General features: G+C 41.2%; 1 protein-coding gene across 1 annotated transcript; it reads left to right on the forward strand.

Annotated features, from left to right (window-relative positions):
- Positions 1–370: 370 nt before the first annotated feature.
- Positions 371–22,150, forward strand: sncaip (synuclein, alpha interacting protein). Its single transcript, XM_085295422.1, has 12 exons — positions 371–540; positions 7,453–7,540; positions 8,905–8,977; positions 9,056–9,609; positions 11,320–11,485; positions 11,580–11,851; positions 11,953–12,132; positions 13,333–13,446; positions 14,017–14,142; positions 14,830–14,999; positions 15,613–15,702; positions 16,146–22,150. The coding sequence occupies exons 2-12, from the start codon at positions 7,484–7,486 to the stop codon at positions 17,134–17,136; spliced, it is 2,793 nt and encodes a 930-aa protein (XP_085151548.1). The 5' UTR covers positions 371–540; positions 7,453–7,483; the 3' UTR covers positions 17,137–22,150.
- Positions 22,151–22,432: the final 282 nt, after the last annotated feature.

The raw sequence follows: 22,432 nt of genomic DNA on the forward strand, positions 1-22,432 counted from the left end.
ATACGTTTACCTGCTTTACTACCTACTCTACGTTTACTAGAAAACACTTTTTGTAAACTCTTGTTTATAAATAAAAAAATGTTTGACATTATTTTCAATGCTATGAAATTTGTTAGATATTATTTCAAATTCTTTTGAAAATGTGTATTATTCTTGCTTTGCTCCTTAGTGAATAAGCTACCCCGCTGCACAACAATAGTTAAAGAAAACAAACACAAATTATTTATTTATTTATTTAATTTTTTATTATTCATTTATTTATTTATTTTGCTTTATTTAGCCTAAAAAAATCAAAAAGAAAGTGAAGTTTGTCTTTTCTCCACACTACGTGGTCTTGGGAAATTTCCTCAGAGTGAGAGCTCACCCTGTTTCCGGCGCTTTGTGCTGCCCATATGTCAAAGTCTTTGTGCTTTTCAAGACAGAGAGGCGACAGAAGGGAAAAAAACAGCTGGATCCAACAACCATCCAGCTAGCGTTACCACTAGCAGCAACCAGCTCCTTAAACCGGCTAACCCCCCTCGGCTGCCTGACTTCCGAAAGGTACCGTGTCTGAAAACTGTCCGTTAACCGAGAGCTAACGGCTCCTTATTCCGACCGCCTTATCTTTTACCTGAGCTTTCTCTTTGACCCAATTTTCCAACTGCCAGCCTGGCTAGCCTGTTAGCTTCCACATTAGCTTCTTTAGATGCTGATTAGCTAGCTAGCTTAACTGATTAGCCTCCTGCTGCTTGAGCAGGTATCCGAGGATTAAACAAGCTGTCAGTAAGAATCATAGGAGCACACTCGCCTCCCATCCTTTGTTGTCATTTATAAAGCAGAAAGCATAGGGCTCTGTTGGCCTCTTTAAGTCTGCTTCATACTAACTGTCCTTTTAAATAAAGTCAAATGTTTCTCGTATTTTACTTTTATCTGCTTTTAAAGTGTTGCCATACTACATGTACAGTACTTTTAGTCATTTAAAGTACGCAAGTAGTGCTTTCTGATTGGTTTAAATCTTGTCTAGTGCGAAGACAATCTTATTTTCTGAGGTGTTGAAATCTGCAGATCTTTGATAAATTTACTCAGTTTTTACTGGAAAAAATAACTGTTATCTATCAGACTGCTTCCAACTAATATTAAGGCCAGAATAAAGTAAAGTAAAGTAACCACCTGTCAAATCAAACATGCGAGGCTACTTGAAAGTAGCTTTTATTTCTCTGGTGCAAACACTGGTTGAGGAGCTGAATGGCTCCTGTAACCACAGCAGTCCCAGGGGAGCACTGGTTGAAAACTGGCACATAATGCCAATGAGGGTTCTAAGTGCAGAAGCCTCACTTACCGACTGTTTCTGCTGGTGACAGGCAGACAATCAGAAGAAAGTTAGCTTAAAAGTGGAGGATTTTAAGCAGCTTGTTTGAGTGAGAGAAGATGAACTGGATGCCCTGATAAGGATAAATAATGAACTGTGAATGATGCCAAGTCCAAGAATAAAAATAGGGTGCTAATATTAGCTGTTCCTCTTTAATTGGGTAATCTATCATCTATTTTCTATTTTCTATTTTCTACTGCTCATTGTCTCCCCGGGTAGTGTCCATTTAGTCAGTTGTGTCATGGGAGTTATTGTTATATCCTGTGGCTATCATTGCAGTTTCTTTTGTCAGTGTGGGTTTTCTACTGTATGGACATGGATATTATGATTGTAATCCATGTTTTGAATGTCGTTCTGTATGCTGTCATTTAAATTTAACTTGGTGAGCTCTGAAGAAACTCCAGGTCTCGATTCTGTCTGATTTACAGCTTTATCTTGCAACCTGTGTTTGGCAGGGCTCAGCTGACAGTGGCGCTTGAACCCAACTAACCTCACGAGGAGTTCAGGGTTTTAGAGGTGCTGTGTGCATTCCCTGCTCCCAGTGGTCGTTAGATCACTGCTTCCATATCTATTTTTACACCAGTTCAACAAACAAGTCAGAACATGTAAATAAGGGAGACTTTGAGATGACGGAAGGTGGATTTTAGTTTCACTGATTTCCATGGGAAATGCGAAGTAGCATGCAGTAAATTTCTAATTACACTTTGAGGAAAGAATAAACTCCCATCCTTGTTTCTTGTCTTTCCTCCAAAACAACGCTTCATCTCTGATTATTTTTGTGTCTTGCTGTCTGGAAGGATTTGGACTCGTCAGCTGTTCACATAAACAGAGTGAGCAGACGTTTTTCTCCTTCCTTTTCTTTTCTTTAAAAGTTCTATGTTATTTTTGATGTCGGGTTTCGAAGCCTAAACTGTTGTTATCAAGGATATGCAGGCTCGACTCTTTCTCAAAGCTGCAATCAGAGGGTTTTTTATTTTGACCCGTTGACTCCCACGCAGTCTGAAAACAGCTCCAGTCTTACACGGACGCACCAGTTTGTTGCTTTCTGAACATCTTGGACTTCCATGACTGGACGTTTGTTCTTCTCAAAACATAAAGAAATCTCTAAGCGTAGTCTTAATGTGTGGTCAGAAAAACAGACAGATTTCTATTATTGCCTGGAAAGTGACCATATGAATTTTAAATTACTTCTTGCTTTATTTTTCTCTGAAAGCAGTGTACAAGGAAAAAAATGTTAGTAATCAAAGATGAGAAAGTTATGTGGTAGAGTAGGGGTTAAAGCTTCTTTAAGGCGAGGTATGGCACAGCGGCACACAGTAACTTATTATATATGTGAGAAAATTGACGATTTTTCAGTTTGGTTCTAAATGCAGATAGCTGTAAGTGATCTCACATCAACAGGCTCCATGATCCCGAAAGAATGGGCCAAAGAAATGAAATGTTCCCTCAGAACATCTGGATCTTATTGTAGGTACACCACCTGATGACGTGAGAGGTCTCACAGTCTGACTCCACTGTAGCCATGGTGTTATTTTAGGTGATCCTCTCATGACTAATACTTCCATCATTGATTAAGCTGCAGATTTCTTGCAAATAATGGGGCTAACGTGCAATCAGTTTTTTTGATTTTCATTCTTTATTTCTAATTTGTGTGTATAGATATTTTTTAACATCAGCACAAATTTAGTCTACAAAGAAATCTTGCTGCTTTTTTTTTACAGCCACCTTTGTAACAATTTGGGATTTATTGTAGCTTTTTTGAAGCCTCTTTCTAAATGTGCATACATTTCATTGGTCTTGTGTGTATAAAATTCCACGTATAGCCAAATAAGATGTTAAATAAACAAACACAAAAAATGTTGACTTTGTTTGAGAATGAGGTAAAGAAAAATAGCTACCCATCCCACTTGCAAGTAATAAAACACTGAACAAATGGCACGCTGCTTCAGATGAGAAGGATGAAGCTAGAAATCTGCTGTGCTGCTTTAAATCATATTTGTCCAGTTCCAGTTTCTTTATGTAAACTTGGAGGTTTTTTTTCCTCTCATACAAAAGATGGAGTCATGAGTTCTATAGGGTTTCATGTAGTGCAGAGAGCAATGCAGTTATACATGGATACATTTCTATTACTATACAGATAATACCTGATTTTCTTTAACTATTAAGTCAGGGGAAAAATCAATTACTGAAGCTACAGGCATGTCTTGGAGACATGAAGGGCAGTGTGACTTGTAATTTTCACTCTGTTTGGCCCTAAGAAATTCAGAAAGCCTGTGTCTAACCTGATACTCTGGGTGGCATTATTGTGTCCTCCTGTTGTAATGTGAGTCATTTTTGACCATGCGTATGTTCTTTAAATTGCATACTGAAATTGTATATAGCACTGTCATCATTCCTCTATTGCTAAATATTATCAGCTAAATAAAACAGTCTTTTTTTTTCTTTTTCTTTTTTACTTTAAAATTATTCTTAAAACTTTACTTTTTAAGAACATCTATATGAGGTTCAGGTGAACATGAACCATGGGATATAAAGGGGCAGGAACTCAATAATAAGCCAATGAACATTTCAAGAAGTGTATTTATCTCCATCTTTACAATAAAGAGAGATACACCCACTCCCATTCAGCTGAAACTGAACCTCAACAGTATCCATGTGCCACACAACATGGCAACATTGACTTTCTATTGCTGTTTGGCTATTTGTGTGAAGGAGCGGGCCACTGGGTGTTTAGTGAAATCTCCTCCTCTGTATAATGTGTCTATCTTTTGATGTCTCATCTTTTCTTCAGCACATCTTACTTTCAATTCTAAGAAGTATATTTTTCACTTTTTGGCAGTTTTTGGTAGTTATTTTGTAAGTGGGAAACGTAGAATTAAAATGGCCTCAAGTGTTATTATAAAAATATGCTACTAGTGTCATGGGCCTGAGTCCATGAATCAGTGATTTTGTGGTAAATGGCCTGTATTTGTATAGCGCTTTTACTAGTCCCCTCTAGGGACCCCAAAGCGCTTTACACACCCAGTCATCCACCCATTCACACACACATTCACACACTGGTGGAGGCAAGCTACAGTTGTAGCCACAGCTGCCCTGGGGCAGACTGACAGAAGTGAGGCTGCCATATCGCGCCATCGGCCCTTCTGGCCAACACCAGTAGGCAGTAGGTGAAGTGTCTTGTCCAAGGACATAACGACCGAGACTGTCCAAGCCGGGGCTCGAACCGGCAACCTTCCGATTACAAGGCGAACTCCCAACTCTCGAGCCACGATCGCTCGTGTTTGGTGTATTTATTGTTGTTGTTATTATTATTGTTTGTGGGCTGTTTTGGGATGGTTTGTGTTTTGGGGTTTTGGATACTGGGTTTCTGGGTTGGTGCTCCCTCTGTTGGTCCCTGGTGTTAGTGTCCCCTGTCTGATCAGGATAATCAGGTCCAGCTGTGTCTCCCACCTGTGTGTGATTTCCCAGTGTCCCTCTGTGTATTTATAGTGTGTGTCTGCCTCTGTTCCTCGTTGTGTCTCTGCATTACTCTGTGAATCCTCAGCGTGCTCTCTCTGCTGTCCTCCCTTCGTGTTCAGGTTTGCTATTCTATGGTTTAGTTTCTCCCAGTTTAGTTTATCCTTAGTTCTGTTTTGCCATCCCCCACTTTGTGTTCTGTATTCTTAATAAACCACCCTCACATCTTAGTAAGTGCTGCATTCGAGTCCTCCTTTCCACTCATCACAACGGCTGCTGCCCCAGTCGTGACAAATAGAGGTTTAAAGTAATTTACTAAATACCGGAAACTAGTCTGTGAGTTTGGTATCTATGAAGAGCTTTCAAAGCCAGTTTCATCTTTGATCTGATCGTTGTTATGAGCTCTGAACTCAAAAAAGAAATGTAAACACGATCTGATTTTAGCCATAACCATGTTACTCCCTGGTTACTTAGTCCTACCAGCTGGAATAGAACAGGAAATTACACAGAAAACACTGACGATTACAGCATTGGTGAGCAATATTTTATTTATTTTTTTACAAACCATACCAGCTTCATGGTCAGAGCTTGTTCTCTATTTGGCCGGATTTTCAAAGAAAGAGAATGGCACTGATGAATGACAGGAGCTGATGACGTGTCTTCTCTTTCCTTGCAGGATCTTAACTAGAAACAGTGCTGATGTGATTGTTGAGTTTTTCTGTGCTGTCATGTAAATGGAATCTGTTCAATATGTGTTTTCACATTCTCTCTCCCTCTGACAAAATAAGTAATTTGGAAACATCCCTGTGGGCTCTGGAGACTTTTATAGAGTTAGTATGTAAATTGATTAATGAACAAAAGTAATAGTTGGAAACCTCATTAGCCATCTTGGGCCTCAGTCACACCAGCCTAGAGTCCAGTTGACAACCCTATGACCAGTTCCAGAGTGGTTGCTAAAAGTTGCTGTGAAAACTATACTTGACCCAATCAGCCACATTCATGCAGGCCCAATGATTAGTCAGTGATCCCCTGGTAACCACAAGTTGTGAGTGGTTACTGGAGGTTTCATGTAGTCATCAGGTGATATTTATGGGCTCAAATTGTGGTCATAAATATTTTGTACTTGTAATTCAGGATTTGTATGTGTAAAAAAGATTTGTGTGTGTGCAAAAAGTACAAATTTTGACCCTACTTTTCTTCCTTTCATCTGATTGGCCAATGTCATGTCAATCACAAATTTAACTATCCAATCAGAGAACAGATGGGTTTGGCTGTTGGAGGGGTGCTTTATGGAGCTTCAGGTCCTTGAAGAGAATAAATGCCCTTTTACATGCCAGCCCAGCATTTTCCTTCATCACCACGAAGGAAAACAGTCTGTGGTCGTCCGAGTTTGGTGATTTTTGTGCCACAGGTTTACGTGCTTAATACAGGGACTTCCACAGCCTTTTCAACGTATTTTTTTTCACGTCTGCATGCAAGTCCAACTTTTGTTTTGAATGCGAATAGTCTCATTTGCAGTTCGTCTCACACTTTACAAAGCAATGAATGAAGGCATGCAGCTTACATGTGTTTATCATCCCTGAAATTGTCATGTGGTTATCCTCTACCTATGTTAAGAGGACAGAAAAATGTTGGAAATTTTAGGCATTTTAAAAATGAATTCCTATGTAATCAGAGGCCATGTAAAGCAGAAAAGTTTCCTAATGCGGGAGTAAAATTTTGCATAGCTTCATTAGATAGCCTAAAGTTATTGTACAAAAAAATAGTGAAAACTTTCAGATTTGACAGATTTTTTTTTCTGTTTCTTGTTTCAGAGTTTGGCTTTTGTTGCCAGGGAGCTTCTTGCTCTTGTGTTTGTTGAGGTTGCGTGCTCATGGTACAAGTCACGCTGCTCTGTGATTAGTCCTGATTATCCTGCTGTGTGTTGCCTTTGATCACAACTGCTCAGTCAGATTGTGCAGTTGACAGTTAGGGCTTTATGTGCGGCATTACCCAGTAGAAGAGGATTTGATTTGCTTCAAATAATCCCTTTTAGCCCTTTCTTGGTGGGTGAAAGAGAAAATTCTCCTTAAAATAGAAGTGACTTTGTTATTTGTTCTGTGACTTTGTTCCCGGTGCAGAAATTTGTCATATCAGTTAGAAAAAGATCATCAAAAAGCACTTTAACGCACATTTTCAGCCAAACTGTTTCCTGCAGCTACTTCCTGTGTTTTATCCCCACTGATCATATCACTGCAGCAGTAATTCCCAGAGGTTGTTTTTTTTTTCATGATTTAAATGCTGCTAAATAAAAAAGCTAGGCAAAGAAAGTTGTGGCTTTTATTGTCCTGATTTGTATAAAATGCAACCCCCCCCCCCCCCCCCCCCCGCCAAAAAAAGATAAGCGTGAGGAATAATTACCAGTCAAACCCAAGTCTACTTTTTTCCTTTCTTTACAAATTATTCCCATAAATTTGAAAACTGGACTTTTTTAATTGGCTCAGCTAAACCAAAAACAACAAGTCAAACATTCATCAAACACAGAAACACAAAACTGTCTATTGACTTTGAATGTTGATGCTGATGAGCACAGGGAAACCATTAGTGATATCCTGTTGCTTTGTTAGTGCTTTTAGTCACACATTGACATCTTGCCTTTTTGTCTGCAGCTGGTTGTGAGGCTGATGATGTGGTGTGAAGATGGAGGCTCCTGAATACCTCGACCTGGATGAGATCGACTTCTCTGATGATTCAGTGGTCAGTATGATATGACAAGCTGCCCACAGGGGCGCAACTACCAGCTGCATCTTCATCACCAGTAAAGTTTGATGGGGTTGTACGCAGCTAACAGAATATAAAGCAGTTCAGTCTTTGCGTATCTCTGGAGCTCAAGAAGATGATAGTCACTACCACCCTTCAGTTTACACACAGCTATGTAAATAATGCTAACTTTGCAATAAGCATATTTATGGTTGCTCAGTGCTTAAAAAAGATTATTATTTTGATCAATGATTAGCATGACTGTTGATTCACTTAAAATCATCCGCATTTGGTGAACTTCATAAAAAATGTGTACTTTTGCAGGAACTTAAAAAAACAACACTTTAAATGAAAGGCAAATAGATTAAAAAATGTTGGCAGTGCTGGAGTTCTACAGTAGAGAGTTAAGTTACATGCACACTGGAAGCAATTTGCAGGGACGTGGCATTGAGAGACTGTAAAAAGTGAATGATATTTGGCAACTTCAAACAGCTGTGGGTGAAATGACTAATGACAACATGAAATGGGCAAGAAAACAACAAATTTTCAGGTGAGCAACTCAAGAGACTACCACTGAGAGTGTTAATTGACATATGATGTGCTAGTAAATACATTAGAGGTTCACTTGGGCCTGGATTGTCCACAGATAACCAGACCATGTCTGTGCAGATGGTGCCAGCAGCAGACTCAGGCAGTAACCTCAGATAAAAAGTGATGAAGAGCTGAAGCTGATAACCAACTGACACACCACAGAAAACAGATCAGGTTAAAGTCAGAGATGCTGAGACAAAGCCAGCTGCAGACAGCTGTTAGTGATCATTGCACAGGTTCCACAGGATGTAGGCTTTTAGGGTAGTGGCAAAGGCATGGATCAGGGATGCACTTTCCTCTAAGTTACAGTATAAATCAGCCATACACACTAACCCTAAGGCTAAGTGGCAGGACCTGTTTTATCTATCTGATAAATAGAAAAATAAAATAAATTAGCCAGCCCATAGCATTGTATCAATTTTGGATGGGTGGGATGATACAGGTGGCCTTGACTGTAGCATCGTGCAGTCAAGGCCACCTTGATTGCACGAGGTGGCCTCGAACTGCTCTCAGTTCTTGGTCGCATTTAGTCAGTGCATTTCTTTATTCCGTTAACTTTCATGACGGAAAGATTTGGACAGATTTTCTTGGCTTTGGGTCTGTGTAGGAAGGAGTTTGAAATTACACAGCTGTAACTGCTTCAAGTTACAATCTGTCAGTACTTAAAGTAATTGGCTAATATCTAAATATAACTTCCTTGCACAGCTGCTGGACTGCTGCGTACAATTTTCTGTCTTTTTTTTTTTTAATCTTTCCTCATCCTCTTACAGTATTCTGTCACATCTCTGAAGAGCATCCCTGAGCTGTCCAGGAGAAGCGATGGTCAGGCAGAGGAGAGGCAAGGTAACTTAACAATAATATAATTACAGTTTGGCTTGAAACAGTTTAGATCAGATCTCTGATCATCCTGTCCTCCTGCAGCTCCAGCCATCAATTGGAGCCGCAGTGTGTCCTCCCACAGCGGCGGGGGAATCAAACCCACAGGGATTGCTGAGGTTCACAGTAAGTTCCGGCCGGTGAAGAGGGTCTCACCTCTTAAGCACCAACCAGAAACCACTGACGCAGAGACCGATGGTAAAGTCCAAGGTCAGGGGCTGGTTCTGGGGGAGCCAGTTGAGAGTAGTAAGGATGACCCTGACAAACAGACTAATGCCTCCTCTGACGGGCAGGGAGGAAAGGCTAAGAGCCTGGGCAGCAGTGTTGGTGTTGTTGGAGGGAGCAACAACCCCCAGGCTTTGTTTGGGGAACTGGAGCACTATGATCTGGACATGGATGAGATCCTGGATGTGCCTTATATCAAGTCCACTCAGCAGATGTCCACGCTGCCCCGTGTTCCCCACGACAAGCGGTCAGTGACGGGGAGCAACATAGGTGGAGGCACACTGGAGAGGAATCGGGGAGGAGGGCTGAAGAACTCCACTTTAACCCACAATGAGCCTCTGAGCCTGGGCAGCAGTAGTAGCTCACAAACTCAGGTGAGTGAGCCAGCATCTTTTATGCTTCATATTTCTGTTTGTATTTACAGTGCCTCTGTCCAGACCTAAACATATACATAAACAAATAAATATAGCTACTACTTTTGAAATGTGGGTTACAGTTGCTCCTGTACAGTAACATTAACAGATATAGACTAGACTATTCAACAATACAGTATGTTAAGATAAAAGGAATAGCACAATATATACACAAATCACCAAATAATAAATATCTGGGGTTGACAGATGTGAATATAAATAAATATCAAGAAAATTGACAGCAACAGTACTGAGTAAGAAAAGAGTGTGTGCAAAAAGATGTAACTATTGCAGTGTTTACAATGTGTTAGATGGAGGAGTTGTACAGGGAGATGGCCACAGGCAGGAATGATTTCCTGTGTTGTTCAGTGGCGCTTTTAGGTAATCTCAGTCTCTCACTGAACGTGCTCCTGTGGCTAGCCAGCATGTCATGGAGTGGGTGGGAGGTATTGTCCAACATTGTCTTTATCTTGGACAAAATTCACTTCCCGACACCACTTTAAGAGAGTCAAGCTCCATACCCTCAACATTACTGGCCTTGTGGATCAGTTTATTGAGTCTGTTGGCATCAGCAATGCTCAACCTGCTGCCCCAGCATGCAACAGCATAGAGGATTGCTCTGGCCACAGCAGACTCATAGAAAATCTTGAAGGACCTCAGCTGCCTCAGATGACACTGGCCCTTCCTGTAAAGTGCAGTGGTGTTTTTAACCCAGTCCAGTTTATTGTCTATGTGTACTCCAAGGTATCTATAGTCAATGTCACAATGTCCACGCTGACCCCGTGGATTTCCTGGTCTTTCCTGGTCCACAATCAAATCCTTGATCTTTGCCACGTTGAGCTGCAGATGATTCTGCTCGCACCACGTGACAAAGGAGTCAACCACAGCCCGGTACTCGGACTCATCACCCCTGCTGATCCAACCACCACAGAGTCATCAGAAAACTTCTGAAGATGGCAGGTCTCTGTGCAGTGGCTGAAGTCTGTGGTGAAGAGGAAGGGGGAGAGGACAGTCCCTTGTGGTGCCCCTGTGTTGCTAATTACCATCACAATGTGGAAGACACACTTACTGTGGTCTTCCTGACAGGTAATCAACGGGACACAGAGAAGCATCCACCTGCATCGCTGTTAGATTATTTTTATTAATCCTTTATTTATCCAGGTAAAAAATCTCATTAAGATTAAAAATCTCATTTCCAAGAGAGACCTGGCATCATAGCAACAAAAGTCACATACCACATAGGTATATAACATTATCACCCAGGAGAGTCAGCCTGGTGGTGTTGAATGCACCACCAGGCTATTTTTTGAAGTCAAAAAACACGACCCTCACAGTGCTCTCCTGCTGGCCCAGATGGGTGTAGACACGATTGAGCAGGTAGATGATGGCGTCCTCAGTTCCGAGTCGGGGCTGGTAAGCCAATTGAAGGGGATCCTGATGTGGTCTGACTATGGGTTGGAGCTGGTCCAGGATGAGTCTTTCCAGGGTCTTCATGATATGGGAGGTCAGTGCCACAGGCCTGTAATCCTGGGGGCCACTGGGATGTGGCGTCTTTGGTACAGGGACGAGGCGTGATGTCTTCCACCGCACTGGGACCCTCTGCAGACTCCAATATAACTGTGACTGTAATTTTCTCACTTAAACTAAAAGCTCACTTGGTGTTTTCTGCAGTATTGCGTTCTGTCACCAGTGAAGTGGTCTGACCTGAGGAAGTCCAAATCAATGGATCCAGACCTCCACCACCTCCACCGATCCCCAGGTGGAGGAGGTTACCAGCCAGAGATGTCTTCTGGCCTCCTTAGCTGCTCGTCCTCTCTCTCTTCTTTCTCTGATGCAGGTATTAAATAAATGTACTGTCCTCTGTTCTGTTCTTCCGTGCTAACATATATATATATATATATATACATATAAAGACATGACATGATTTTCAGACAAACTGCTGTCTGCACGGGTCTATCCAGACTCTCAGAGCCAGAGACCAAGTGTGGACCCTCCAGGGGGCCCAGGACTAATTTTCCCTCTGCCAGGGGGCAGCGTGAGCAGGCAGGACAGCTCCAAATCCTGGGCTTCTGCATCAGGAGGAGTGGGAGGTGGGTCAAGGGGGTTTGGAGGGAGTGGTGGAGCAGGAGGGGAAGTAGACGAGGAATCCAAGAAGAACCAGAACATCATTAACATCGTTAGAGAAGGACAGATCTCATTGCTGGTGCGTATTTCATCATATTTTGTCATCCTTCTCCTCATCACCCCGTCGTCCTTTACACTTCACAACCTCTGTGTTTTCTCCTCTTTGTCCTCCTTGTGCAGCCTCACCTGGCAGCTGATAATCTGGAGCTGATCAGAGACGAGGATGGAAACAACCTGCTCCACATCTCGGCCTCTCAGGGCCACGCCGACTGTCTGCAGCATCTCACATCTTTGATGGGGGAGGATTGTCTCAATGAGCGCAACAACCAGCAGCTCACCCCCGCTGGTCTGGGGGTCAAGGTGAACTTCAGTGTTAGACTGGGTGTATGTCTCCAAAGTAACATGCTTGTATTCAAGTGCTGGCAGAGATTCTGCTTTAATGACATTGAGAAGACAACTTTGAATTACATCAAGCCAGAGTACTGGCACCCCACTGTGTGGTGTGTTCAGGGTCACCCAGCAGTGTTGGCATTCAGCGGTGTCATCATGCATGTTACACACATTAACTGCAGTATCTTGTTTGTCAGATAAAGTCCAACAAAAGTGTAAGAAATGTGTTTATGCAGCTTCAGCCTTATTTTAGCTATGTATCTACCCTGCATGATGTGAATGTAATGTGCCTGTATACCCTTTAAGTCTTCAAATTCCCACTGTTCATACCTGCAGGTCAAAATATTAGTCCTCCTGAAAGTAGAAAAAAACATCTGTAAGCTAACAAGGGTATGCAGACATTTGATTGGTTACTGACAGCTGGTCAGTGAGGTCATACTGTAATAATAAGATGGAGGTTTTTGATAAAATTAGGTAAACGTTTACTCCAGCTCTATTGGCAGCCGCAGGATGTTAGAAAGAAAGAAGTTAAATGCCGCAAATATGAGCAGGTCCTGCTTTGGCAGCCCTGTAGTGGAAACTAGGCTCTTGATTGGCTGCCAGAAGGGAAGTGTGTTATCTGGAGACAAGCTCTGCAGCTGTTTGCTGATTCCTGATTGGTTGTTATTAACAAGACTGTTGTTTATATGCTTAGATTAACAGGATGACAGATTTCCAGCCACCTGGTCCATGCTGAAGTATGTTAAATGAATGTAGTCGTATTACTCACGTTGCAGGGGCATAAATCTTTTCACTGACTCATTGTGGGAACTTGGCTTCTTTTTAGGCCACATATCAGTAGTACATAACAGTTTGGATCTAAAGACACAAATAAGTTCATAGCAATGGTTCCTCTCTGGAAAATATCACAAGAATCATGTTGTGACATTTTAGGAAACTGTCTTTTCTCACTGTAACACTCTATAAGAAATAAATTGTGCCAGCCCTGTTCTTACTCCTAGAAAAACTCAGCTTATTTTAGGTGAAGTTGTTGCCCGCATGAAGAACATTCGGTAGCTTTTTTTCAAAGAAGCTGGCTGGCTAAATACTGATCTGGTCACATTGCAGTTTGGACATGCACCGGCTGATATGGCTCGAAGTGATTGAAACATGCGTGCGTGTTTGTTGTAGAATGGTCATCTGGAGTGCGTGAGGTGGATGGTAAGTGAGACAGAAGCCATTGCCGAGCTGAGCTGCACCAGAGAACATCCCAGTTTGATCCACTACGCGGCCCGATATGGACAGGTAATACACACACGTGCACATAAACACACACATGCAGGTGATGAGAGCAGTCGATTTTATTTTTTCCACATTACACATTGAGTGTTTTCATTCCCTACAAGTCAGTAGGTGGATATATTGGTAATTTATAATTTGCTTGTGACATCTGTGATTTCCAAGTGTGTGGCACAGCAGTCAATAAACAAATCAGATTGTTTGTCTGTTTACTTAGCGTAAGTTTAATTTGTGTGTTATTTTTAAGTTATCTTTTATTATTACCATGAGGAAAATTCATTCACTTTATTTAACCCATCCTATGAAATAGGAGTAGCGTAAAGCCGCTGTGCAAGGGACGACCATCTTAATAACTTAACCTGGCATGTTTTTGCTGTTGATATTCTAGTGTAAAAGCTAAAATGAAATGCTTGAATCACATGAACTGTTAAACTTTATTATGAGAATTTATTGCTGCTTTTAACTATCATTAACAAATAATGACACATTATCATGGTTACTCTCATTTCACTGATCCAATAAGACGATGAACATTTAGTTATATTGTTTTAATGGATATGCCATCTCTCCCTTCAGGAGAAGGTGTTGCTGTGGTTGCTTCAGTTCATGCAGGAACAGGCTATCTCTCTGGATGAAGTCGACCAGAACGGAAACACTGCAGTCCACATAGCAGCTCAGTATGGTCACCTCAGCTGTATACAGGTAACCTGATGTTTAAGTCTGTGATATAGCTTCAAGATTTACATCACTGGATGTTTTGCTCCCATAAATATACAGCAGGTTCTGCTGTTAGTCCGCCTGCTGTCAGAATCTGTGTGGACTGAATGACTTGAGCTCTAACCTCGACCTGCGGCAGGTGGAGAGTTGGTCATATTGTATATTGTCTCAGAGCAGCTAATGCTTTGTCTTTATTCATCTGTTTCTCTGGTAATGTGTCATTCACGGGGTTTTTAAAAAGTTCTACTATCTTGAACCTTTTTTTCCTGTTCCTAAATATTGTTTCTTTGCTCGGAGATTTATCACTTTATCACCATCCATCACGCTTCTGTAGAGTAAAAGGTTAAATGCTCGCTGCAACATTCTGGTTAGTTCCTTTTTCTCTTACTTAACCTGACACAACACTGATTTATTACAAGTGTTAGGTTTTACACTTTTCGCTAATTTTCCTGCAATAGAGGCTGAGGGGTATTTTCTCTGTAGGTGGCACACCCTGCTGAAGGAAGGGCGGATATTATTAGTCTTGTCTGCTTCCTGCTGGCTAGCCCAGGCTGACAATCAAAATACTGATAACTAATGATATGGTTTAAATGAGAGAGCTGCTTCTCTGAAACGTCTGAAACTTGTGGGCTAGAGCTCAGAACTGTGAAAGGTTTGTGTTTGTTTATCCAGACTCTGGTGGAGTACGGCTCCAATGTGACATTCCAGAACCAGCAGGGGGAGCGGCCTTCCCAGAGTGCCGAGCGGCAGGGACACACCACTTGCGCCCGCTACCTGGTTGTAGTAGAAACCTGCATGTCGCTGGCCTCGCAGGTTGTTAAGCTCACCAAGCAGCTCAATGAGTAAGTTGATGTGTTTTTGCATAGTTTAGAATTGTAGTATTATCATCCTGTTATCTGAGTCTCAAATATGTCATAACCCCAAAATGTTCAGCTTATCACATTATGAGATGAGAACATCATCACCACTGGTGGTCATTAATAATAATTCTTTGGAAAAGATCCAGCCGTCCATTTTTTTTTAAACTTCTTATTCACTTCAGGGTTGCTGGAAACTATCCAGGGCCATTTTTAAAAATGGCGGTTTGGATTTTTCTCTCATGACTCATCATTGACTGGTTAATCGGTGGCATGCTGCCTGTCGACGTCACATTTTCACATAGACTCAGCTCACATCGAACCCCAGCTGAGCAAGTACTAAAAAAGTACCTGATACTGCTATCTAATGGAAAAGCCTAAAAACCGAGCTGAGTCAAGCTGAGCCAAGATGAGTGGGTACTAGTAGAAAAGAGCTATTGTGTCTTTGTGGGATATCTTTTATTAATTATTTGCATCATGAAATCTGTTTGTGTAATTGTTTTGAAACAGACAGCATTCAGACTTCAGTGTTCTTGGAAAAACACAGGAGCTGTCTCAGTGTTAGATCTGTCATATGTGTTGCATGTTTGTCATGTAGACAGGCGTCAGAGAGAATGGCCTTACAGAAACAGCTGCAGAGACTGATGGAGCCCAACAAGGCAGAGGGGACACCGTCCAGATCACCCAGGTAACAGGCACACACACACACACACGCTCGGTGTGTAAAAGCCATACAGATGAAAGTTAATCATATAATAAAAGAAGATGTGGAAGCTAAGATCTGCTTAATGAGTCAGAGCTGGTAAAGTGACAAAGCAGCAGCTTTCTCAGTAGAGCTTGGTGAAGGACCACAATAACTTGAAAAACATAGACATGTGCCTTAGGTCATGCCAAACAAACAGAAATCGTTGCTAATGATTCCAACAGATCTAGCAGGTAACAGCTGAGCAACACACTGCTTAAATAAAAAGGCTGTGTTTTACTGTTGAGTGGTGTGTATGTACTAGGGATGTGAATAAGTAGTTGACTAAGCAGTTTAACACTGCTTTCATCGCTAACCAAAGGTTGAAATACTAAAGCGTTAAAATATGAACATGGAGCATGATCTCTGTCTCCCTGTCTGCGCTGCAGCTCCCATCAACCCTCTGTGGAGGCGTGGCAAGAGATGATGTTGACTGCTGAGGGGACTCCTGGTGACGGTCACTGGTTGGTTCGTCAGGGAGGGGTGGGTCCAGACTCCGTGCTGCGGCAGCTCCTGGGGAAGGACATGTCGGAGACACTCTGTCCTAGAGAGAGACTGCCTCCTGCAGGTGGTATGAGCAGAGAAGGCCCTGGGGCTCCTGGGGGCCGCAGAATTGGGCTGGTGGAGAGGAGAGAGCTCAAACTAGCAAGACTCAAACAGATCATGCAGCGTTCCTTAAGCGAATCCGATTCAGATGGTTATCCACCAGAAGAGGGCAAGAATCAGGGAGCTCCACCCTCAAACACACTACGACCTGATAGGCCATCCCACTTGCCAATCACAGAGGAGGAGCCGGTGTCAAACCACCTCCAACTAATGATGAAAAAGCACCTCCCCTCATCATCATCTTCCACAGTTGAGAGGAAGCTGGCATTTTCTCTCAGTGGATCAAAGTCAGTAGATAGCATTGGCTACAACCCGTCCCCCACCTCCAGTGACCCTGAAGCCATAGATGGCAAAACCCCAGACGTTCCAGGGGACCAGGATGCCACCAATGGCCAGAAAGTCGCAACCAGCCCCAAGAGTGCCCTGAAGTCTCCCTCATCTCGCAGGAAGACATCCCAGAACCTCAAACTGAGGGTTACATTCGATGAGCAGGTGCACAAGAGCTCCAGTCAGGAGGCAGAGCCAACAAAAGTGCATCAAGGGAAGGAGAGGACTCCAACAGGAAGTTCTGAAAGCAAGCGGCCTTTCGGGACGTTCCGCTCCATCATGGAGACACTGAGCGGAAACTCAAACCATAATAACAACAACAGTGGTGGTCAGTCGGGTTCTGCGGTTAAAGTGTCCACCATGCAGAACTCCTCTGGCAGGAAGTCAGAGAGTAAAAGCAGCCCAGGAGGCGGAGCCAAGGGCAAGAGCAAAACCAGTAACGTTTAACCAGCTAGTTCCTACTGAAGGGCAGAAAGCGCATAATGAACAGAAAGCAATCAAGAGCAAACAGCACGAGGCAGAACATGAGAAACGTAAATTAATTTACATAATTTGTGTGAGACATTACAGAAAACTGACCACAAATAGTGACACGGGACATAAAAATGCTTCTTGATAGGCAGACCTTACATGTTTCAGTGGTAATGTCTTAAGACAGGGGTGTCGAACTCCAGGCCTTGAGGGCCGGTGTCCTGCAGGTTTTAGATCTCACCCTGGGTCAGCACACCTGAATCAAATGATTAGTTCATTACCAGGCCTGTGGAGAACTTCAAGACATGTTGAGGAGGTCATTTAGACATTTAAATCAGCTGTGTTGGATCAAGGACACATCTAAAACTTGCAGGACACCAGCCCTCGAGGCCTGGAGTTTGACACCTGTCCCTGAAAAGCCTTCAGTTGATCCCAAGTGATCACCACGCAACAGTAAGAGGATTAAGGGGACTAAAAAGAGAGAGCATATTTCTCCCAAATTGGCTCAACTTCATGGGCTCCCTGTTAAATCCAGAATGTATTTTTTTAAATCTTCATCCTTACATAGAAAGTCCAGAATGATCAGGTGCCATCATACCTTAAAGACCTCATAGTAAGGGTTTCAAAAAGCAGAATGAAAGCTGGAGAATTCAGCTATCGGGCTAAAGAATTAGCTCCCAGTTTGGATTCAGGAGACGGACACCCTGAACTGAACTGTCCACTTCTAAAATTTCCTTTGTAATAAAGCTTTTACTTATGGTTGGATGAGGTGACCCTGAAACATCCTTTTATGCTGCTATAGGTTCAGGCTGCACTTCCCATGATGCACTGAGCTCTTCTACTTGACTTCTTTTTATTCTTATATGTGCAACTGTTGCTCTCTTGTTGTTTGTAGTCTCTCTGTGTCCATCTTTACTCTCTTCCCTTTTGCTCCACCCTCCACCCAGTCACACTAAATGCAGCCCAACCCTAACAGCTGGAGGTCTCGTCCTGTTAAAAAGGAGTTCATTCTCCCCGTTGTCACCAAGTACTCCTTATAGGTGATTGTGTGATTGTTGCAGTTCTCTCTCTAATAATGATGTAACTTACAATAAAAAGCGCCTTTTAGATGACTGTTGTTTTGAACAGACACTGTACAAAGATATAAACAACTTATAAAAACAACAACTAGCTAGAATGTAACTGAAGTTTCTCATGTTCATTGTCTCAGATGTTTAGCTTTTGATTTGACAAAACAAACTGTTTCATGTCTTAAGTTCTCTGAAGGATTTGTTTTATTTGATGGGCTGATGATGATGATGATGCTGTGGTAGCTGATGTCCTACGGAAACCTCACTTCTCCATATTTCAGCTTTTCATGCATTTATTTTTTTTGTTTGTTTTATTTTGTTGCACAAAAAGTGTCAACATTTTCTAAATGGAGGTTTGGAGTTCCTGTTTCTCTGCCGCTGTTACTGTGCTCTGATCAACACTAAAGACGAACTTAGGAATATTAGTATTTATGTTTACACACAGTTATATGATTAAATTTTTTTTTATGTGGCTATAATCATGCACATTTCTAACGTGCAGCAGCACAACAACAAATTTTTAAAAACCACTGTATATATTAGTATTTAATTATGTGGTTTTGTTTGTTTTACATTATATTCAACTTTTTAATTTTGATTTTATTGTCTATGGCATGAAGTAGAAATTAGTAGTTTGATGTGTTTTTGAGACTGGGAGGTTTAAAGATGCACCTTCTACAGCAGCTGATAAACTGGCTGAGCATATGAACGATGAAGTGGGAAAAGAAAACGTTTAAGCTTTTTCCTTTTTCCTTCTTTTTCTTTTTTTTTTTCTTTTTTTTTTTTTACATCTTTTGTGAGATTGAAGTTTTACAAACTTTCTCAAAGCTTGAAACATGAAGACTGAGGCTGTAATCTGATACTCCTATCCATTTTTTTTTCAATACTGCAACATTTTCTGGTTCAGTGTTTAAAATAGGAAACTTTATTTATCACGAGCCACATTTCCACCTTAATTTATCAGAACTCTTGCTTATATGTCTAAACTTTTCAAGTTTCCACCACGCTCTGGAAATATTTGGCAAATACAAGCCAGTCATTTATAAAATCATTGACTTACTATTAGCAGACCCACATTGTCGGGTTAATATTTTAAAAAAAAAATCAAAAACATAACAATATATAGATTAAAAAGTGAGCGTATAGTTGAACAATCAACAACACTCAGGACTGTAACCCCACCTTAAAAGATTAAGCCCTGCCCACTTCTGCTTCCACCTCGCCATACACGTGCCTGCAGAACACACTGTAGATGATTCTCAGTGGTTCGATGTAGCTGGCTGGAACCACTGACCATGTACTACCATGACTAATCCCTTATGCAATTACAGATTGTGCTCTTTATGTCTGTGAAGGTTCTCAGTCATCCAGGTCATCGTAGTCCTTTAATGTTTGTGCTCTGTAGTTGAGAAACGTCCATTTGTGTTCTGCAGAAACCTCAGCTTTGTTTTTAAGTTTTAAACGGTCTCCCTGAAACTACATTTTGTAGAATAACTGACAAGGTGTTTATCTCCCAGGAACATTACTGCATTAAAAATGTTGCAGCTCTAAGTCGCAGCATATATCAAAGATAACAATATCAAGCAGGACTAAATGAACTCAGTAAATGAGGCATTCCTAAGCTTTGGGACGTTTTGTGGTGCTTTCTTGTAATCCAAAAATGATTTGTAATTTTCTTAACATTTAATGTTTGACACAGCCTCTAGAGCCTCACTAGCGCCCTCTAAAGGCTTTTGTTTTTCTTGCTGTCCGATTGCATGAAAAGCAGAACAGATTACAGCCCCAGTTTTTTAAAAGCTGTGGGAAAAACTGGATCACGTCTGTTATGTTTTAAACACATGTTTATGTTCATTCAATTACTGTTACTGATGTTTCACAGTGGTTTGGACTTTATTCTCTAGTTTTTAATTCACATTCCTGTATATTTTTTGCAGTTTGAGTCAGTATCATTCTGCACTGCAGTTTCAGATGGTTTACAGTCACCTTTTTGCAGTTTTCTATTCCTCTGGCTTTGCACACTCGCTGTGTGTGGTGGGCTGCAGTAGTTGGTGGGTATCTGAGGCAGTGGGGCTCAGGAGGATTTACCCGCATCTAGTCCTGATCTGTTAAAGGAACAGTCCAACATTTTAGTTTGTCATCTCTGTGCACTTTGCCTCTGATTGGATGATTAAGTCTGGGGACTATGCGTACAGAGTCTCTTCACTTCATGTTTTTTTTTTTTTTCCCCCATTTAATATTTATCTGAATTGATATTTCCCAAATATCTCACTCTTCACTGTTTAATTGCTAAATTTACAGTTAAGTGTAAAGGAGGTGTGACAAGATTAAAACTTTACTCTTACTCAGGACATAAAGGTTCCCATGCTTGCTTCACACCCCTTCCAGTGAGCACACTGGAAAAGACAAGGTGTCATTCGGCTTTAAAAAAAACAGTCAGATTTGGGACCTGTTATGCATTTACTTCTTTTCTGTCGTATACATACTATTACAGTGGTGGATGCTTACATTAAACAGAGTTTCAAGTAATTAAGTCAGTGTATGTACAAGTAATCCCTGAAACCCAGGCTTTAGACTCCCCTAAACACCCCATTGTCCTACAGGGTTGTTTTTCCTATTGTTGGGACGTCAGACACAGCAGATCCCTAATTCAGTCATTTCGACAGCTGCACCAACCTGCTGATCATACCTTCAGGTTTTCAGAAAGTTGCCTCAAAGGAGCTAAAGCAGCTGGGGAAAATATGGCCTTTTATATTTAAAGGTCTGTAATCATTCCCAAAGATTCAACATAACGTTCATGCTTTCCTGCCAAATTATAATTAGTAATTTGATACTAATTATAAGAAAATAATTTGTTTTGTTTTTATACAGTAACTTTAGCATAACTGAAGTCGTGCAAAATTTTACCATAATACTGTGAAAACTCTGAATTACAGGCCTCTAAAGCATACAGGGTTGGTGCTTTTTAAATTGCCTTATTTGTCCTTCATCACTTCAGGAGTACAGCAGATGGACACATGAAATTTTCAGGACTGAAACACAATCTTGAACTTTGTTAAAAACTGCAACCAAATTTTAAATCGGTTTTAAACCAACTCGAAGTGTCACAGTTTTTTTCTGAGGATGAGGAATTGTTTTAATTTTAATTAATTTTTCATCTGAAATTTCGTGCAGCCAGCTGCTGAACCTGAGAGTCACCTGTAAAGTCTGCTTAGAAGGTCTGTGAGGAAAAAAAAATCATAGTATGAAGGCGCAGTGAATGAATCATGTCTTCATTGTGAAATGCCAAAGTTATTGTATATAAACTAAGCTGATTCTGGCATTTTTAATGTGGAATTACCAGATTAAATACTCAAATTTTATTTAATTTTTTTAGGTCATTTTGAATTTCAGACTTTTAAAAGTACAAACAAAAATCAATTTCCTTTAACAAAAATTTCCTGGGAAAATATGAACAGGCTGCAGGCCTTTAGGACCGTTATACCTGGAGCAGGTTGCAGGGAAATGTTTCAGCTTCCATTGCCTCAAAATATTGCTCGTTGCCAAACAATCAGTGTTCTCTTGGCGGGGCCGGCTGTGTTAAAGATTGTCTTTGAAATGAAGTTGTTTTTATCTGGAGCATTTTCTTTGTAGGCACTCCCTCAGGACAAGAAACGGGAGACAAACTGAACTTTTGTGCTTCTAATGAACTCTTTAGAAGCACGGTTACTGTTGCTGCATCGACTTGGATGTTTCCTCTCAATGCAAAGAAAGAAAAACAATAAAAAGAGACGCAGTATCAGTGAAAGTGGAAGTGTCTGACCTGAGTTTAGATTTTTTTTTTACTAACCAATGTGTACAGAGACGGACGTCTTCTGTCCTGCTATTTAAATTGTTGTGAAGGCTGAAGACGAACTGAAATAAACTTTATTTCTGGACTTCCAGGTGGTGTCGGGTCTAATTGTTCACAATGGTGGGATGAATAATGTTCCTCTTTTTTGATCCCCGTTATCAGAGCAATATTTCATAAATATTACCTTCCCTGTATCATAGTGACACCTGAACTCTTATGTAGATATTAACTTACTGCTTCATTTAACAGTCATTAACTGGCTTTTTCATGTTTTATCAAATGACTAAAGAAAAGGGATACGTTTATGCCAGAAACCTTTTTCAATTCCTTAAGTCGCTTCTCTTAAACTGTAGATTTACTTAAAACTAAAATC

The sequence above is a fragment of the Mchenga conophoros genome, linkage group LG12 (assembly GCF_057382185.1).
Source record: "Mchenga conophoros isolate Kocher_MC1m ecotype Shallow Benthic linkage group LG12, M_conophoros_male_GT1.1, whole genome shotgun sequence".
Lineage (NCBI taxonomy): Eukaryota > Metazoa > Chordata > Actinopteri > Cichliformes > Cichlidae > Mchenga > Mchenga conophoros.

Excerpts from the sequence above, each read along its gene's own strand:
- sncaip (XM_085295422.1), top strand. The coding sequence starts at position 7,484 with ATGGAGGCTCCTGAATACCTCGACCTGGATGAGATCGACTTCTCTGAT. Across the intron at positions 12,133-13,332 it reads CCGCTGGTCTGGGGGTCAAG|AATGGTCATCTGGAGTGCGT; the intron begins GTGAACTTCAGT and ends TGTTTGTTGTAG. Across the intron at positions 15,000-15,612 it reads CTCACCAAGCAGCTCAATGA|ACAGGCGTCAGAGAGAATGG; the intron begins GTAAGTTGATGT and ends TTTGTCATGTAG.